The 21,619-nt window shown below is 33.4% G+C and overlaps 1 protein-coding gene across 1 annotated transcript; it reads left to right on the top strand.

Moving 5' to 3' along the window:
* The first annotated feature begins 8,976 nt into the window (after window positions 1-8,976).
* Window positions 8,977-15,441, top strand: Actbeta (inhibin subunit beta). The gene is made up of 2 exons (XM_077436376.1): window positions 8,977-9,256; window positions 12,948-15,441. Exon 2 carries the CDS (start codon window positions 12,969-12,971, stop codon window positions 13,533-13,535), a length of 567 nt encoding a protein of 188 aa, XP_077292502.1. The 5' UTR covers window positions 8,977-9,256; window positions 12,948-12,968; the 3' UTR covers window positions 13,536-15,441.
* Window positions 15,442-21,619: the final 6,178 nt, after the last annotated feature.

Below are 21,619 nucleotides of genomic sequence, written 5' to 3'. Positions count from 1 at the left end.
ATTTTATCTATATATGCATGAATATTTATCTAGATATTATATTTAATCCATATATGCATGAATGTTTATCTAGATATTATATTTAATCCATATTTGACTATATTTTAAATTATATCTCTGACTAATTAGATTTTGGGTTATTCTCGCATATTCTACATATGTATGTACATAATATACCTACATATATTTATTTTTTATTTTTATATAATTTATATGTATTGCTAATAAAATATGAACTCTTATACTAGCCTGCTTAGCCTTTACACGCCACAAAAAACTTTTGGACATCTCGGGGGATGCAAAAAATATATGATTAAATATAAGTGATTAAAATAAATTTAAAAAAGAAAAAAAATTGATAGTTTAAAAACGTATTTCGTCAGGAATATTTCACTCTGTCTTGTCAAGAAAAGATTGTACCCTAGGTGAAAGTTTTGATATTCTTAATAAATACAAATTTAAAGGTCTATTCATACTATCCAACCGTTCACGTAAGCAACAGCTTCTATTGATACTATACAGCAGCGCTCGTTTCGGCACGTTCAGACATGTTTTGTCTGAGTGCAAAAGAAAACCGGCTTACATATGTATACATACATATGTACATACGGGTTTGGTGCAAACGATCGAAAAGCGCCAGACAAATTGAACCACAGATTAACTGGATGGCTGCTTTAAACGCAATTCTCGACTTCACTAATGAAAAATTGCACATCAGATGACGAGTAACCTTTCGATGTGCACAGATGCAATTATTAAAATGGTAATTATTAAAATTGAGTTGGATCTTTCTGGCGAGTTTTTAATAATTTAATAAGGAAAAATTCGGAACTAAAGTATCAGAAGCACAGAACGTATACAGGGTAGGTATGTTGGGACTTCGGGTAGATTTCGCTTAATGTAAGTGCGAGCAGTGCGCACGCATAAGGTACACGTGTCGTTAATCTGTGGTTCAGTCTGTCTGGCGCTTTTCGATCGTTTGCACCGCATCGGTACAATACAGAGTGCGATGATTTGGCTCAATGTTGCTTGCGTCGAGTAAATATTGTCACACTGACATTGACACTGACAAATGATATTTCCGAAAATATTTATATGTGCATAAGCACTTTGGTTAGTACGCGTGCACTCGCTACTACGACGTCTCGTTTCCGGTTTTATACGATATATAATATATTTTATACGATACGGTGGCATGTACTACTGTATAGTATGAATAGATTTAATAAACCGGAAGTGGGATTTTTTTCTCTTAGAAAGGTCAAAAATGCTGTGACCACGATTCTGTCCACACCCCTGAACGTATCAAGCTGAAAATTTATATTCGTATTCTTTATGTACTAACTTAGAGCTGATAAGGCTTTGGTCAGAATTCGTAAACCGGAAGTACATAGTATTTTTTTTAAAACAATATTTCATTATTTTATTTTGACCTTTTAAATTATTTTAATTTTCTTTATATTAAATGTGTATAATAATTATAGTGATTTTAAGTAATAAAAACATTCGAACAAAATCCAACAACCGGAAGTAGAACCTATGTCTTGTGTAAGTTTCCCTATATTTACGCTCAATCTGTATCGAAAATGCTTTCATAACCGGTATATGTGAACGTGTATGTATGTTTAAAGATCGAATTTTGTTTTGTGATCTTCTTATATTCCTCAAATACATAGATAAAATCATGGGTACGTCACAACCAAATTTTTAATATATAATGTATGTTTAAGAGACAACGTTTTTATTATCTAACATTTCTCAAATGCTCTCAAATGCCTTACCCAACTCCCTCTAGTTCAAGTTTCACATGAAAGTGACATTCCTCTTTGTCTCTAACTAATCTAAGTGTGACTAATCTTGAGATCAATTGGGAAAATCTGCGCTTTATAAAATTTATTGATGTTTTATAAATTATATATTGTATAATTATTATAATAGGTTTTGTTTATTGTTCGCAGGTTTTATAATGGAGGAGTTCAAGTTCAACGCGATTTTTCTGAAGCTTCGATGTGGATTTCTCCGGCACCCCCATACTACCCAGTTTTGCTTTCTCGTTTCGCCTCTTTCCACTGAAGTTTTCCGATGAAAAACATAACAGGCGCTTCCCTGGCCGCCTACGTGGAGCCAGTTTCTATTGATCTACTGAAACGTCCTCCATGGCCTATTCGCACACTTCGCAACACTCCCCCACAAATAAACCCACACATCAATCCAATTGAGAAGATGTATGTATGTAGTGCTTTAAAGAACTCACGAAGCGTTCCGCTTTGACGTAGCACGTGTCTGTTCAATATTATGTACACCTGTTGCAAATTTGCTACTGGGTTACATATTTGCAAATAGATCCATAGTGAATTCTAACTTCAAACCTACATATTTTGAATAAGGTAAATTTTTATTTTATTTGAAATGCAGAGTTGCTTTAATAAGTGAATTTTTTTTAGTTTTTTATTAATTCAATGACTCGTTATATCATACTTTATTCAAACTACGAATATTCATATATTTTTAGCTAGCAATTAATCACCTGGCTTTTTTAAACGTGAAAGATATTTTTTCTATCTTGGAATTATTATTTTATTTAGTCTGTTTTTAATCTTACACGTCAACATGGATTATACCTTATTCTTCTTTTTATTTAGAATACGTAGATAGGTAATCACAATTATGTATATGCTATTAGATTATTACGATGGTTGATGCTCAACCGTTTGTCCCAAATATACCCATCGTAGTTGAACATTGTGACGGTGCGTATTTTTTTCAATGACCCAGTCCTTTTTTTATTTCAAATGCATTCGTAAATTGAAATGCTTCTAAATTAACTCATTGTAATAAGTAGTAGCAGGGAAAGGAGTGAAGCTTTAAAAATTCTAGAAAATGTAGTGAAAAAAATGATCATAAAGAAAATGGTCCAGATTTCAGTTGCGTATTCTCAATTGCGGTATCTACTTCAGTATTGGATGATTATTTAAATTCAATATATGTATAGCAGTCATCTAAATATATACGCTATATGGTTTTAAAATTATGATTATAAATTTGAAACTATATTCAAATAGTAGGTAGGTTGTCAATTTTAGTGAGGAACCGTTGGCAATTGGTAAACTCTGATAGGAAACGATCGAAGATCGACGATCGATGAAGTAACAAATATCCAAGTCTGCCCAGCAGCACCGCATATACACTTGGGACGAATTCTTTTTAATCGAGGTTAAACCTGGGCTCGAATCCGAGACCTCCCAGTGGTTAGCATTAACGCAACTACCGAGCTGTACTGCTGGCTATATGTAAATATGTGACGACCACTTTGACCTTTCCTACACTTTCTGACAAAGCAATCTAAATAAAATACTTCAAATTGAGGTACATGACAATAAATCATAAAATATGATGGCCACACACTTTCTTTAGATTTTTCCATAATCATCTAGCTATTTTTAAAATTATGAATTAATGAGATATTCTTCGGCGAATTTTCGTTAGTAAGACGGAGATTACTTTATAGTGATTAGGTTTGTGATGGATTTTCAACACTTTCGTTTTAATTTTTTTCTTTTTTTTCGTATTACATAAGCTGTTCATTCAGTATGCGCTCTACCGCGAGTGTTTACATTTTTATTACTATATATAAATTGTGTCGTGAAATTCGGTGGGTAATTTCACTAATTGACCATAACGCGCTAGCGAAACAAAGGGAACAGGTGAGCGAACTGTGTTTTTAAAACCTTTAAATTGGGGAGGGTGAAGGGGGGGGGGTCCCCTATCTTTAAATCTATACCACTTCGTAAAGGGTTGAAAAATTTGCAACACACACACCCTTTTTGACCGTTTTTTTTTTTTATTTATCAAGATTAGATATCATCGAGCTGTGTATATTTTATGAAAAGCCGTAAAAGCGACAGTATAATATGTCCCGGTAAAGACTTTTGGAAATGAGTGCAATTTTTCAAGGTGGTGGCGGTGTTCCATATTTTCGCGCCCTTCATCTGCGATCAATCGTGCACTTTCGCCCCTCTTCTCGCAGGTTGACATTCGTGATAAATCATCGCCTTTTCCTGTTGCCCTAACAAAGTTCGTAGCCCTCGCGAGAGTTCCGGGTTCCGTGAACTCCCTACGATCGCTCGTTCTCAAACTTTCACCCTTCAAATACACACATTCCAATTTCAAACGCACGCAAAGTAGATAGACTACGACGAAAATCGTCGAATCATTTTTGCAACGTACCGATTTTGAAATTCGCTTCAAACTTTAATACGTTATACATAGCTTTCGTAGTGTCGATTTATTTATTTTTCGATCAGCATGAGTTATTACGATAGATCCTATCAAAATTTTGTTTGCACGAATTTATAATATATTTGCACCGAACGAACGAACGAGTGTTTTGAATAATTCACGATGATTTTGAAACGCTCAAATCAGGTTACTCGATGTTTCAAAGAATCGTCCATTAATGATTCAATAAAGCGACCACGCTATTTCGTACACTCTGCCAGGTGTGCGAAATATAAAGTATTGCTTGACTATATACATTTTTCAATTGAACTAAATATACATATATGTAAACTCTTTTGAGTGTGTTGATTTAAATATTAATTGAGGAATATCATTAGAGATACATCTGATGTTTGAAAACAATTCTATTATATTGGATGCGTATCCTGATTAATGAACAGATCAAATCAGTGCATCGTCATTTCATTTCTGACTAAAACTAACTGTCAAGATTCACTATAATTATAGTTCGTCAGAACACGCATTCAATATGAACATGTCGTACGAATTTGACCCAACATTTGATGTCTTCTACTCATTCGAATTCGTTACGTTTTATGTCAAATATTTTATTGAAAATTTCATGTGATTCAGCAAAGCATGTTAAAAAGCTTTGATTGTATTTATTACTTGAAAAAATTCACCAGGGCCGCAATTAGTTTGCCCGCTCTTTTTAAATTCGTCTATTTTATCGTTGTTACTTATTGTCTTGTACATTTGCTTGGTAAACATCATTGGAATTAATTATACATACATATGTAGTTACGTTTATTTAAGAATCTTCTTACAATTTTCGTACAAATTTTGCGCAACAATGCGGACTGACTTTATATTGCCAGGCCAACTAATTAATATTATTAAAAAAAATATCTCACTCTATGCAACTTTCTTTATGCAAAACCATAATCAAGAACTTTAACTAAGGTAACAGACTGTTGAATCTGACTACAGGAAGCATACGAAGGAGACGGATAGTTTGAATGTCCATATTATATTATGTTAATGATTAATAAATCCGTGCAGTGTTGATACCGGAAGTAGATAGGAAGGGCTCTGGCCCTCTACTAGTACTTTAGTATGTACATACATACATAGTAGGAAGCGACCTGCGACGAATGGGCATTTGTCTTCGTTGCGGCAATGTGTAGGAAACCCTTTGATAGGGGTGTGATATATGCGTGTATGGCGAAGGTGATTTATTCACTTGCATGCACGATATGAACAATTGTACTTCGAACGTGTATCATCACGCAATATCTCCGTCTCTATCTGTGTACATACGAATAATACACCGGTTGCGATAAAATTCAATTCAACACGAGTACAATTGAACTGTTTTTCCACTTTCGTATTGATTGATACGTTTCTTAATGGCATGTACGATCTGTTACAAAGAGCATGCATTGAAAATTTTAACTTTATAGCATGGTTTTCTATATCTATGTACCAGTGGCGTACCGTGCCTTTAAAACAGGGGACTAGGTATGAAAAAAAAATTATAAAAAATATATTTTGAATTTTTGAATTATAATAATCTGTCTTGAAGTGATAAGTATAAGTTTTAATTTTCGTGCTAGGCGAAATATCTTAAATAGCTTACATTTCTTAATAACATTTTGTTTGTCTTTAAAATTTAATCTTTGAAATTATTTGTCAAACAATCGATCGAGAATGCAACATTTCAAGGCCTCGTTATTTGTTTACGTTTCGTATCGTTTCGTGAGCCAAGTCCCTTGCCGTATATTTACTCAAGAAGCTCTGTGTAAATATGTGATATTATTACAACAAAAAAATAGTCCAGAATGATGTTTGATAGATATAAATCAGAATATCCTTAGTAAATATTCAATGAATGCTAAAAGAGACGAGTAAATTAAAAAATATTTTGTCTTTGCCAATACGTAACAACGCGCCAGTACCGCAAAGGGAAAATAATTGAGATGGCAAGTCCGTGCAAGCGAACGACGCGGTGGACCGTACCATAACAATACACTACTACTACTTCAGGTAGGGCCGATTCAGGTTTCCGAACTATGCTTATTAATACGATTAATAAGCGTCCTAGTCCCTCTAGTCTAATGACGGCACGCCACTGTTATGTACATAGTTTGCTTGTGCAACAAATCAATATGTATGAGGCTGTTTCGATCACTTTGATTTTTATTTTGTTTTGTGCCATTAGAGTTTTGGTCCACTGCATGAGTTTGTTTTACAGGGCGAACCTCGCTAATTCGATCACTTAAAGCTTTTCAATGATAAGTCAAAATAGCTATTTCAATTTTAATCAAATAGATTTTGTTTCATAAAAATTTTGTTTTGATGTAAATGGATAGCTCAAATTAAATGTGATTTTTTTTTATTAAAAAAAAATAAATATAAACTTACCAGCAATACAGGGTGGTTGTGTTGTTATTTATAACGTGTTATTTTTATTTTTAACAATCATAATTTGGTAATTATTTTTAACAATCATAATTCTACGTAGCTTAAACTTGAACTTGATATACCAACAAATTATATAACTTTATTTTTATAAAAAGTTTTGGATATTTAATAAAATATTTTATTTTTTTGAATTATAAAACATAAAAATAAACCAGTCTGGTAATAGATTTAATTAAATGTTGGGGTGGGGTAAATTATTTTACGATTCGAATTAGCAGAGTTCCTCCTGTGTGTATGTACCTACATATTATACATATTTACAAGTATATATTTTTAAACTTGGCATCGTATAAAGTTCAATGAATGAAAAGTTCCTTGTAGGAAATTTGATCTGAAAATAATTAAGGAGCACGTTCTTTCAGGAAAATTTTCGCAATTCTAAAAATATAACAGATATGTATATATATAAACATTTATTAAATATATGAAAATTTTCAAGGAAAAGCAGCTTTTCTTTGACGAATCCACGAGACGGCACGCCACTGCTGGACTTAAGCGACCCTTAGCTTGGATAGGAAACGTCGACTATTAATCACTTTGGGGGGTCAGCGTGTCGCATTTCTTTTGCCACAATTTCACGGATGTCCAATTTTTCACGGGGAGCCAGGTCCTGGCCCCGGGGTCCCCAAAACTGGGTTACGCACGACGCGCAACCTCGGATTGATTTATTTCACTCCCACTAGTTCTCTCCCCCTCGCCCCAAAACCGACCATACCGCCTTCAACTTCACAGCACGAAATTTGCGTTTTCGCCATACCAGATCCGAGATAATGATGTCAGCTGTGGTGGTTCTCAATTTTTTTAAACGCCTTCTCGTAGCTCAAGATGGCCGCTCAACAGTTGTGCCAACAGATTCAGACACAAATACAAGATTCATTTGCAAACATTTCAGTGTAAAAAGATCTTCAAAGATGCTTCTAAAACTATGTATTATCATCATCATCATTTACAGTCATTCACCATGCACTTTCCTCTCCAAAATACAACACGCTTCAAATAAAATACAACAACTATCATCCATCTCACCCCACAGATTTTTCTAATTTCAACTACCCATCTTCCTTGCGGTCTTCCTTCTACCCTTATACATTCGCTCGGGTACTATTCTAGCACTTCTTTTGTCCATTTCCACTATATCCACTACTCTTGTCATACTTCTCACCTACGTATTCCGCTTCCTGTCTTTCCTCGTTATGCCAAACATTCAGCGTATTTACATACATATATACATATGTATAGCACATTGAAATTTTAGTAGTGTACGTATAACCAGTGCGAAACAAACTGTGTCAACCTCGTGTTTCCTCCACGCTAATGAGTCGCCAAATCAAAGGTTTCAGATTTTATACGTCCAACTTGGGAAGCTTTTTATAAAGATTCTAAGGCGTGAGTGTCACATTCTAGAGGTTTTGGTTGGCCTCAAGCTTTAAGTGCCTGAGAGGGTGAGGAAATTCCACTCCAAAACTCTGATTCTGTCGATTCTGGCCAGAGCCAATGTGCTTGCAAACCTCGCCTTTCAAAACCCATCTAACTGCTAATTTCTTTGTCTTGATATTTTCACTGCATTACACAATCCTGTTAGGCAACATCTTTTGAACGACCGTGTACACTTTTTTACATATATATTTTTTTACTAAATATGTATAATTTTTATAAATTGACTATGAGGGTAAATGTGTTTTCCGGTTAGATCTTCCTGGTATAACTTAAATTAAAATAAAATATTAAGAGCTTAAAAGGTTAATTTTATAAGACCTTAAAATGGCTTAAGTAATAAAACTCATATTGGAAGTAATCATGTCTGACTTCAATCAAAATAACAAAGATAAGTATTTGAAAATATTTATTATTTTTAATTGAATAATTAACAATTTTAAATATTTTTTTATGTTTCAGAATATTTTTCGTTGGATTGGTAACAATTTGGTGACACATATATTTTTATTACTAATAGTATTTAAGTTTTAAAATAATATATTTTAAAAATGCATCATCACTTAACTTTAGTTAGTAAGGTACAATATGATATAATTTTACGAACTTTTCAAAATCACATTGAATAATAAATTAAATTGAACGTAAAATTATACATACATTTTTCATACCAAAATATAGTAAAATCAATATAAATTTTATTTTGTTGTGGAAATTTAAAATGTAATGGTCCATATTTATGTGTTGCACCCAAAATTGAAAATATTTTATTTACGACTCTGGCATAAATATGGACTGAAATGTGTTTTGTTGTATTTCGATATAATTAACATGTATTAGAATGAGTGTGCACACGTGTCGTGATTAGTTTGGTGAGTGTGTTGTTGTGGTGTCAGGTGGTGCTCTGAACGGACAAAGGGTGGTCGAGTTTCCAGTCGGAGGAGCTGCACGCTCCTTGGCTGCACAAGGTGTCGCCGGTGCAACACTGTGGGTACGAGTTGAACCACGTGAAACTGCACACGTGCGAAACCTAACTCTCTGGGCCTTCCGGGTCACCAGACTACCACCTTCCACCAATGGCACGAGACTTAGCGCACAGGTAAAAAAATCACCAATTTCCCTCACTTTTCATAGGACTTTTCCTCCCCTGAATATTTTCATTTGGGTATAGGAAGCGGTGTAGCTCATAACGCTATACCGAGCATACTGAAATATACATCTGATTCAATCATTATACTGGTTATCATAGGGTCGAATGATTATGATCGAGTTGTTTCTTTGTTTCTATGGGGCATTTTGAGGTCATGCATGGGCTCGTGTCGCAATGTGCCAAGTGACACGTGGCATGAGATCGAGGTCATACTTTGTTCCTGATTTTTGTGGTGCTTTGGTAGCTAATATTTGACTCGGACATGGTAGGTTTTTATGAGCAGACTAGTGTTGTGCCCGTTGATTTCAACGGGTGGCTTCGGTAAGGAATTGATACAAGAATTAAAATAAAGTTTTATGTTATATTAAAGCCCGCTTAAAAGGTCAAAGAATTCAACCCTTAATGCCCTCAACATGAGGCTACCCCCCCCCCCCCAACTAATTCAAACGAATTTATGTTATATTACATATAAATATAATGTCAGCTGTCACACCACATCCCTATGCATAACGTACACTCCTGGTATTCTAAAAGTTTTTTTTGTTGAAATCTCCATACTTGTCTCCATAAAATCTCCATACACGTACTATCACATACCAACACTTATTTTTTATAAATATAATAATAGCGCGTGCATGAGTTTTTTTTTCGTGTCTCCAGATATGTACGCATGATATGTAGCACGTGTGTGATTTGATACTTGTGTACGAGTATTTCTTTGGCTGCTGGTAAGATCTGAATGGTCTGATCGAAATCTGTAAATCCAGGTTGATCATCTCCTGTTAGAGTCTGCTGATTTTATCTGACAGTAATTATTGAGACGGTTTTGTACAAAGTTGGCACAGTTAAAAATTGGCTTATAAAAACTTGCATAATATAAAGTTTGAAATGAAATGTCTGATTAGACGCTCTCAGTCCAAAATCACGCTAGAAAGACAGAATCAGACAGATGAAAACAAAGATAGACGAGACTGGGCAAATAAATGTCAAATCTGGCGGGCGGTTGTTGGCCATAACACGTACATATGTTAACATTATAATTTAAACTTTGTATCATTATTTATATAATCTATTAATGAAGAGCTAATGAGAGCCTATAATACAAATTTAATAAGATACATTTTGAAAAAGTTAAAGTTACAGGCGTTTAAACAATTAAAATTTGACAAAAGGAGTGGGGGGTGGAAAGTCAAACAAGCATGGGCAATAACCCGATCGAAAAATTCGGGATCATTGAACATGTCAATGACGATTAAATTTCTCTAACGACTTCTAAGTGAAAACAATTGAAATTTCTATCGGGGGCCAAACCTAGCAAGTCGGCAAAGTTTCAAAGCGATCGGAAGAGTTTAGGAAGGGGTGTCGCGAACGTCCGAAAGGAAACCTTTAAAAACATAACGTATCTTTAAAAATTATGCTCATATTCCACTGGAAATTAAAAGTCTTTTCCACGAAAATTTCACTACAGGGTTTTAGTTTTGTTCGTTACATCTAAATTGTTAGTAAATATCATTGGCTGTTCGAAAAGATTAGTTCCATTTATACTTTTGACGAAGTGCGTGAATGGATCGCTATCACAATGTACATAGCAAATATAATAAAGATTGATTTGATCCCAATTTATTTTATTTGAAACAGTGATCCGTGAATTGAGTAATGGAATTGCGACTAGACGCTAGACTTGAATGAATCAAGTCGTTGATTAAACGACAGACAGTACTCAAGTGTTTGTACATTGACTGTTATGTTTGTTTACGCAATGCCAATTTACGTATGTTGAAGCCGAAGACCAAATGTGCGAACGTATTCCTCAATTTCAGCATCGTCATCTCTTTGAAATGTTGGGATCGTTAATGAAACTATTATTAAGGGCAGACCGTTTTCTATATGCGTAAATAAACATTAGTGTGGATTTTATTGCAATACATTGATTTTAATGAAAATGAATCAGCATAGAAAGCTATACGATAATATGTATTAAATTTTCTCCACCAAGTTCTAAATGGTCTTATCCATCTACCTCACCATATAATGATAAATTTTGAATGAGATCTATTTATTTATTCATGTAGAGTCATACTTTCGAAATGTATTCCCTGTAGACAAATCGGCAGGTAAGTCTCTTGTCTGTCGTAACGATTTCTTGGAAACCAACAACTTAGTAACAGGCAAGCTTTTGGTTCACAACACAATGTAATCGGTCGGGTGATCCAAGTTGTATTCGCGGTTGCCTCTTAAGGATTTAAAATACTGAAATAATTTAAAAAGTGGCTGCACATTATCATTATGAGACTTTTTTCGTCATAATAAGTTTTAAGAATTTGTTTAATATACGTAGCTATGATACATGTACTATATATTATTTAATATATGTAGCTATGATACAAGAGGACTAAGTGACGTTATACAAAGTCCTCTTATATCTTCTCGCGCACACGCAAGGGAAGCTGTGCGATAAAAACAGAGAGATTTTCACGGCACGCCACTGGTATGTTCATATGTATATCGGAGCCAGATTTATTTATATTCTATTTATACATAAATAAATTATTTATATATTAATATATTTCAACATATTTATATATTAATATGTTATACATATGTACATACATAGTAATTTTTGTTCCATAAAATATTCCTAGAAATCAGCCGAGATAATCTTTCGTGGGATCAATGACAGCCTCTTCTGCTACGACAAATAGTAGGCGGTCAAAATAAATAAAGAATAACAATATTTAGAACTGTATGTGTAGGTAAATATGGTAATAATAGATAGATTAGACAGTGGGTCGGTTTGAATGTTTGTTTCCTAATTCGAATATTTTTCATTTTTGCAATTTGAAATATTTTGTATTTTGACTACAGACTCCGACAAATACACTTCTCTACAGACTTCAGGTCAATGCTCATCTTGAAATGTAAAAATCTTTCAATTTTCGATCTTTGCCTTCCAATATTTGTGTTTTCTGTAATTTAACATTCTGGCTCGTCACGTAGACCCGGCGCAGACACAGAGAGAGGTGTGCGTTTTTAGATAGTTTCGTACATGAAAAAAAAACTGCTAGCACGCCTGATCTATGCTATGACACCCAGGACAAAAATCTTTGTATTGACATATGTTTGGCAGTGATTTCCAAATTTGAAGAAATATAGGAGAAAAGCACGCACCCGTGGTGCCATACAATTCAGTGTGTTTGCGCCTATCTATAGGTAAAAAATTATATGTTGTATGTAATTAAATTGAAGTAAAATCGAGACAGGATGAGATATTTATTTTCATTCAAATTCCACATTCTTCTAACTTATTAATTTATTATTATAATACATACTTCTTTTTGGAAACAGTTTAACATCAGAATAATTTTCTCATTAAAAACACACACGTATATAGGTTTTTATCATGTTTACTATTATTTATCATAGCAATGTTAATATAAAACACATATTTTTATTTATTTATTATGTTCAATTAGGCTAATATCAATTCCAAAATGATCCTTGACCATTGTATGTATCCGCCAGTGACTGGAATGTGTGGCATGGTCCTATCGTAGCGTGACTCAAGCCTGCGTGTCGTTTCGACCGATTTCGTTTATTCCAAGTCCTGTGTAGAACTAATTGATTTATTGGTGTGTTGCAGGAATTCGACGAGTACACGGAGATGGCCGGATCTGCTGGGGTACGCGTGCAGGGCGCATTAGGCGGCTCGTGGCAACGCATCGACGTGACGGGGGGCGTACGCTCTTGGGGTGGCAGCGGTCCTCTACTGCTGCTGCTGGACTGTTCAGGGTGTGGCCGAGGAGTGCGCGTACCCCTATGGGGGGGCGCACGTCCTTTCCTCGTGCTCCGAGCCGCCCCCGGGGGGGCGCGCCGTGTCCGAAGACGCGCCCTAGACTGCGGCCCTGACGCTCGCGACCAGTGCTGCAAGCAACGCTTCTACGTCAGCTTCCGAGCCCTCGGCTGGGACGACTGGATCATCGCTCCCAGGGGATACTATGCTAATTACTGTCGGGGTGAGTGCGGGAACAACCGCACCCCTGACACTTTCCTCACTTACTATTCGCACGTGCTGGACGAGTACAGGAGGCTCGACCGGTTGGCGGGACTACGCCCCTGTTGCGCCCCCCTCAAGTTCTCCAGCATGTCGCTCATCTACTTCGGACCAGACTCCAACATCATCAAGCGAGACCTGCCTAAGATGGTGGTCGACGAGTGCGGCTGCCCCTGAGCTACCCCGTCACCCTCCCTCTGTGATTTGTGCTCGGATTTCGCGATAGGACCGCCTCCATACGGCCCGTTTGTTGTTGTTTTTTTTATTGTTGTTAAGAAGAAATGGTGCGACAGTTGACTGTTTAGCGAAAATATTATATAGACTAATGATCTGGAGCTGGGAGGGCTGGGGTAGACGGTAGTATGTACTACTCGAAACGATATATCAGTTTTGTTATATGTAGATATATGTACACACACGAGTACCACCGCACTCTCTTCTGATGAATTGAAAAATATGAAGTATTTTATAACACTTTTTTACCGAGTCTTATCGACTGCTTTTAAAACTAGTTAGCCAAATTATAAATTATAATATCTCGATGATTGATAAGGTTAAATTATTTCTGAGTAAATTTCCAAAATTGATCTCGTGCGTCGTATCCAATGGTTGTGCGTGAAGACGACTCGGTGCTGGACACAGTAGCAAACCCGACGAATAAGCGTTGTCTGTATAAAATACTATTTTGCTACTGTGACCGGCATTGCTTGAGATTTTGATCTAGTGAAGCAGACATGTCAAACACGGTTTGGTTCTGTGCAAAATTCAATTATTATAACCATCAACCCCTTACGTCTCATTTTGTTAAATAAAATAAAAGTCACATCAATCTGATATAAAAAATAAAAAAGTGCGTTACAATTTTTTTAGCCCTGTTTGGATTCATGTTCGTATATAGTAGTCATTTCTACAGTTGCTAAATAAATAGGGAAATTTCAAAATATCGGGGTTTAATAATGTTGGTCACACTTTTGAAACTCGCCGCTAGTGTTTGATGGATTCAAACGATTAAACAATTTTCAAGTTTAAAAGTTTTGATTTTTTTAACCCTTTAGTTATTTTGCTTACATTGATCCTAAGTTTATACCCCAATGTCGTCTATGTATATAATTTTAATTCTGTAAACATGTTACATTCTTATTTATAACTATGTTTAATATTGTATAGTTGTGGACTATTTGTTTGGCATGTCTGCTTTACACGTATGTTTAATATATTAATAAGTATCACGAGTGGACTAGAGCGTTTATTAACATAAAATGCATTGTTGAGTTGTTTGAAATGTCAATGGTCAAAGTCTCAAGTCTTTCGACTTAAGCTCTATCTAGAATTCAAGGATGCTTGCAGTGCACTGCCATATTGAAATGGAATGGTATCCGACGCACAAAGTACGACTATTTAAATTCAATACATACACCTACGTATATATACATATGAGATATATATATTATTTATAGATAGGCTTCAAATAATAAAAAAATTGTCATGCGCGGTTGGACCGCGTCCTCGGAATAGTGTATGCGTGGTTAAAGATTATAAAACTTACGATCGAGAATGCTAGGGATGGAACAATGTATTTTGACAATTAAGCGGATTTTGTGGTTATTTGGTAAATTTGATGATGAATGATGATAAAAATAATGATTTGTGTGGAGGTGAAGCTTTGAATGCTAGTGAGGTTTTTCCGAAGCGAGAATATGGAATTTTCCTCTGCGTGATGATTGAGGATGTTGGTATGTGTGAATATAATGCGTAACGGATCGTTTACATTGGCAAACTGTATGGATGTTTAACGATATAATGTATTTTATACGATTATATCATATTTCAGCGTGATGTTGGTATTGAAATTTGTGTTCTTATTCGTGTCTGCCGGTGTAAACGGGCCTTACAAGCGGATGTTGAGTCACATGACAATAATACGCAAGTCCTGTGGATGCTTCGTTTCATTATACAAAACTAATATAAAATTTATATAAACATTTATGTCTAAACATATGAAAAAATAACCAAATTGTAAAAAAATACCCCCCTTTTTGAAAATATGTAAGAATGAGGCGATGAATCTCGGATGAGACCAACGGTTGGGTTAATTAAAAAAAAAAAATAGTAAAGAAAATGTACTTTATCGCTAGCTATTCCTGATATAATGTTTTGGGGGGTGAAACATTTTTTTTAATAAAAAATTTCAATCTTCATTAATAATATTATCGTATCAATTAATTAAGATTTAATCTAGCTGATGAGAGCTTTTTTCCCTGCGAAAACGTTATATCAGGAAATTATAAAAGACCAATGCACAATAACCGGATAACATCAGTATGTCCTGACATGATTATATGATAATAAAAATTACAAATAAAGCTGCTAGTAATGCTCGTTCAAGACACACTGATATTATCTTAATTATACTCTCAAGATTCTGTCTTTCCTGTATAATATGATTCCTATTTTTACACTTATAATATAAGAAATTACCTCAATATTTAATCCCCTTCTAAGTATCACATATAAAATTAAATTAAAAAAATTAATTAATAAAATTAAAAAAAAAATTGTTTGGGTTTGGATACACTGTTTTTGTACGATGATCGAAATATTGTTTGACGAAAATTTGTACGCTTTGTAAACAGGATTAAGGAATTTACTAGAAACGCATCAATTTTATAATGTAGCATATTTATTGTTCATGTATAAATTAAATTTAAAATATCCTATATCAAGTTTTTATACATATGAAACTTTCTCGTTTACTTGTAAAAAGTGTTAATAAAGATCGTTTGTTGTCAACCGTTGGATTCCTCTCGGATTCGCCATGTTGATCTCGGGTCTAACCCGATCATAACTTGTAACTTTGTTTGTTTGTTTCCGTTCTTTGGATAGTTCAACTTGATTTTGAATTAATTACTTTAACAATAAAATTACCTATGGATTGTATGATATTCGTTCAACACTTTCAGACGACTTTATATCCAACATGAATACAATAAATTTTGAAGATAACACAGAAACTTGACTTTTATTTCATATTAGTGATAAGCTCAATGAAATATTATCGAATGGGTTTTTTTCCAATAAAAATCTATTCAAAATAACAAATTAACATACCCATTTCTCTATTAAATAAATTAAATCCTTGAGAAATTGTTAAATCAAACTACTGTTAAAAAATCCATTCGTGTATTTCGAAAAATCATTTAAAATCGTCCTTTTCACACCAGTTAAAATAATAAATCATAATTAAAACTTATTAGGCATATATTCTAATCTATTTTCATCTTAGGAAGAGCAAAAATTGACCTCTTCGAAAGGTATATTTGAATGTGATGAACACAATGGGTCATCCTTTATTTTATTTTTTACTTGCAATTGTTTTAACCAGTCTAAATTGCAATTACAATAAATTCCATTCATTGTCCCTAACGAATAAAGATCCGTGTCTTAGGTCAACTACTGTAGAATTAACAAAAATGCATGGGTCCAATGTAATTAGATTATAGTTATCTAATTGCAACATTTGAAGTGATTTAATATGGAAATTTCTACAAAATTCAGTATTAGATACTAAGTTTCAGTTCAATAGGACTAACGGTGTTCAAAAAATCCCCAAAATACACAGATACACAGCCACACACACATACACACACACACACACACACACACACACACACACACACACACACACACACACACATTTTTCTAGATCATGAAAAGGTGATCAGTGATCGATTCTGAGTTCGAATCAGTCAAAATCTCGAGTTAGAATTTTCGCATGATCACAAAACTTCATCTGTTATTATAAATGCTATTTTTTATGTATGTATGGATGTATTTATGTTTATGTTTAATTGTTATTTTGTTTTTTTCTTTTTTGTGTTATATTTTTGACCATTGTGGCGCTTTAGGAATTCCTGTTATGCCACAATGGTCTGTTTAAAATAAATAAATAAATCTATTGATACTGCGTACATATTGTTATGTACCTTCCTTATCAATGACAGGAGTGCCTGAATTTGCCCAACCCAATGTTACATACCTCGCTTATCAATTTAGTTGACTAACGAGTAGGAATAAGACACACCATTGATTTGTGGCACACCTAATTTAACAAGTAACCCATTGATGTATGACACACGTAAATTAACAAGTAACCCATTGATGTGTGACACACCAAATTTAATGACGAACCAAAATTGAACGACACGTGTCTTCAATACTTCATTGTCTTAAAGTATATAACCTCATACTGATTCAAGTCAGTCATCAACATCGACTCCGTAAAGACAGTCATCAATATCGACCCCGCAGTGACAGTTAGTCTTCACCATCGACTCCTGAGAGCGACAAACATCATCATCAAGATTCCGTTAACGCGTCCGCAAATGACGGTCTAAAGTGAACTAAAGTTAATAATGATAGTGAAATAAGTTCTACGTATCTCATATTAAATTATCATTGTTCCATAATCTCGTTTCTTCGAATGAGTATTTACAGCAACTGCACAATGAACGACGCGATTTGGGTCCGCACTCTAGTCATCACTTTATCGCTGAATCTTATACCAGGCATCTTCAGTAAATTTTTGTAATTAATTGATATATTTACTAAATACCAGCGCCGGCCCGAAGGGTATATGGGGTTCCTTGGCCATATACACAAAAAAATAACAGCTAATCAGAAAAATAAAAATAATAATAAAAATCTTTTCAAACCACGAAGGAAGAGATGAAACTCTAAATTGAAACTCTAAATTAGGTTAAAAAAGCGCCGAAATTTTTTTTCCAAAAATCTTCAAATAGTCAGCAAAAATCGTCCATCAAACTGTGTCACTAAAAAATTAACTTAATTTCTACCGACTTTTTTTACTTTATACAAACATAAGTACGTAATAACAAGTTTTGAGATCATGCAAAAATTTAAACTTAGAATCTATTACTGATCACGTTTTCATAATCTAAAAAATTGTGTGTCTAAGTGTGTGTTTGTGTGTGTTTCTGATTGTATTTTTATTATTTTTATAATTTTGTATATGTATGTATATATAAAATTATTTTTATCTCAACTGGAAGTAGTACTTTTACGTATTGAACTGATATGTCATATCTAGAATTATAAACTTAATGCCAAGTTACGAGTATACATACATATGTATATAAAATTTAACCGACAGTGGCAGTTTACCGGATTTTTCTTCCACTATGTATTTTAATCGACCCTTCAAATATCTGTGCTCTTCACGATTTTAGGTATAATTCCTTGTATCAATGTGATGAAAATATAATTAAAAAAATCATTAAATTTAATTAACCTGAAGTGGGATTTTTTCCACTTAGAAAAGTCACAAATGTTGTGATCACACGATTTTTTTTACCACAACCCTGAACGTATGAAGCTGAAAATTTATATTTGTGTTCTTTATGTACTAACATTAAATAACTAAAACTTTTTTTTTTTTTTTTTTATTTTATTTATTGAAAAGTCAACAGACAGGATGTACATAGATATGTATAAAAAAACAAATAGTAAATAAATAATATATGTAACATCCGAGTCCAATAATAGATTTTTACAAAAATGAAAAAGATAAATATAAGGAAAACAAATTAAAAAGTAAAGAATAAAGGCATGACAAAATATGTAGAACATTGCATAATTAAACTATAGTATTAAAATATTTGGAATAGGTTATAAAATAGAATATAAGAAGATATTGAAATTTACAAATATAAAACAAATGAAAAAGGTAAATACAAAATAAACAAATGAAAAGGAAAAGAATGAAAGCTATAATATGATTAAATAGCACATTAAATAACTAAACTAAAGTATAAAAAATATTGGAAAAATAGAATAGGAGAAGAAATGAATCAATCGGTCAAGATTCTCTTGATGTTAGACCTGAATTGATGTAGGGAAATACCAAATAGATCAACCTCATTCAGCTCTCCGTTAAACATACGATAAACGCGCTGCAGATAAAAATATTTTTGGGAATTAGTATTGAAAGGATCAAGTGAAAAGAGTGCAACGCGTCTAGAGTACCGAACTGGGATTCTGAAATTAACCTTATTCAGTAAATCAGAACAATCAAGGAAACCATTTATGAGCTTAAAGAAGAATATAGCATCAGTATGTCGTCGCCTGACAGAAAGATTGTTAAAAGAAAGGATTTTTAAAATGTCGGAAACAGTAGAATGGGTATAGGTAGGAAAAAGGTATCGTAAGGATTTAATAAATTTAAGTTGAACTTTCTCAATACAATTAATATGGGATAAATAAAAAGGTGACCAGATAATTGAGGCAAATTCAAGGTGAGACCTTACAAAGGAAAAATAAAGTAATTTAAGTACATAAGGATCATTAAAGGGTTTTGTTGAGCGGAGTAGGAATCCAAGAGATTTAAATGCTTTGTTGGTAATAAACGAAATATGTTCAGAGAAATCTAGTTTATTATTGAGTATTACACCAAGATCCTTAATAGAAGATGACGTGTTAAGGATTGAATGATTTAATTGATATTGATTGGTAATAATTGACTTATTTCTAGTGAAATTTAAAATAGAGCATTTTTCTAGATTAATAAAAAGATCATTATTAAAACAATATATAGAGAATCTATCTAGATCTTCTTGTATCTTATGACAATCGTCTATGGTGTATATTGGTTTGTAAATTTTTAAATCATCAGCGTAAAGAAGTATAAAGGAATGTTTAAAGATGTATGAGATATCATTAATATAGAGTAAAAAGAATAAGAGACCTAAATACGATCCTTGTGGGACACCGGAAGGAATATGTCTAAGTGATGATTTAAAACCATTAAGAATTACGATTTGGTGACGATTTAGTATATACGAAGAGATCCAACGAAATAAATTTCCTCGGATTCCGAGGGACCAAAGTTTATTGAGTAATAGGTTGTGATTGATTTTATCAAAAGCTTTAGAGAAATCCGTATAAACGACGTCTATTTGGATTCGTTTGTCCTTATAAGATGTGAGAGTACTAGTGAAATTAAGCAGGTTAGTCTCTACCGATCTCCCCTTAAAAAAACCGTGTTGTTCAGGTATAATGTAGTTTTTGAAATTGGAGAAAAGGAACTTATAGATAATTTTTTCAAAGATTTTACTAATGACAGAAAGTTTAGATATAGGACGGTAATTCTCAATAAGATTCTTATCACCTTTTTTAAAAATAGGGGTGATGTAAGATAATTTCCAATAGTCAGGAAATTTACCGTTAGACATAGAAAGATTGAAAAGGATTGTTATGGGAAGAGATAATGGGACAGCACATTTAACAAGGAAAAAAGAAGGCAAACCATCACAACCCGCACCAAGATTAACATTGAGAGAGTTGATGTGACTGAGTACAGTAGATATGTCAAAATGAAAAGTAGTCAAGTTATATGAAGAAGTATCTGTATTAGAGATAGAAAGGTTAATGGTAGAATTACTATTGAAAGTGGAGTCAAAATAGTCAGCAAAAATGGTACAGATTTCAGAACCATGGGAAGCCGACTTATTTCCATAATACATTACGGAAGGATATGAAGAGGAGGTATTTTTTTTTAATTTATATATGACCAAAATGATTTTGGATTAGTTTTAATATTATTTTGAATTAGAGAAATATAATTTCTAAAGCAGATTAAAGAATATTTTTTAATTCGAGCTCTTAATAGTGAAAAACTTATCAAAATCTAAGGGATTTGAAAACATTTTAAATTTTTTAAGGAAATTGGTTTTTTCTTTTATTATTTTAATAAGAGACGATGTAAACCAAGGGGGAACCGGATTCCGGTTTTTGAACCGGATTCGTTACACATGAAGATTAAATCCATCTCATTCGTTGTTTTGTGTGAGAATGGGCGGCTGCGAATAAAAATACGAGAAATAAAACCAGTAAAATATTAATTTAAAACCTTTCTTGAAAACAAAAAATAAATACGAACTTTCGGAAAAATAAACGTTACACATTACAAAAACAGTTTTGAGACAAAATGATGTAAAGGAGACCTTTCTAACGATTCGCTCCATAAGATGAACAATTTCTAAAAATTTTACCAAAGGCATACATACCACTTAAAAACCAAAATATAAAATCTTTTTTTTTTCAAAGCACGTAGTAGCGATTATTTTATTAGTTACTAAGCTACCCAAAAGTAACATAAGAAATAAACGTAGCATTCATAGATCCATAGTATCTCATTAATCATTAAATTCATAATATTTTCTAAAATAACACTATTCCTAAATTTA

The sequence above is a fragment of the Arctopsyche grandis genome, chromosome 8 (genome assembly GCF_051622035.1).
Source record: "Arctopsyche grandis isolate Sample6627 chromosome 8, ASM5162203v2, whole genome shotgun sequence".
Classification (NCBI taxonomy): Eukaryota; Metazoa; Arthropoda; class Insecta; order Trichoptera; family Hydropsychidae; genus Arctopsyche; species Arctopsyche grandis.
This window is presented reverse-complemented; position numbering and strand designations above follow the sequence as displayed.

What these genes read in the sequence shown, in the direction of transcription:
- Actbeta (XM_077436376.1), top strand. Translation starts at nt 12,969, where the DNA reads ATGGCCGGATCTGCTGGGGTACGCGTGCAGGGCGCATTAGGCGGCTCG.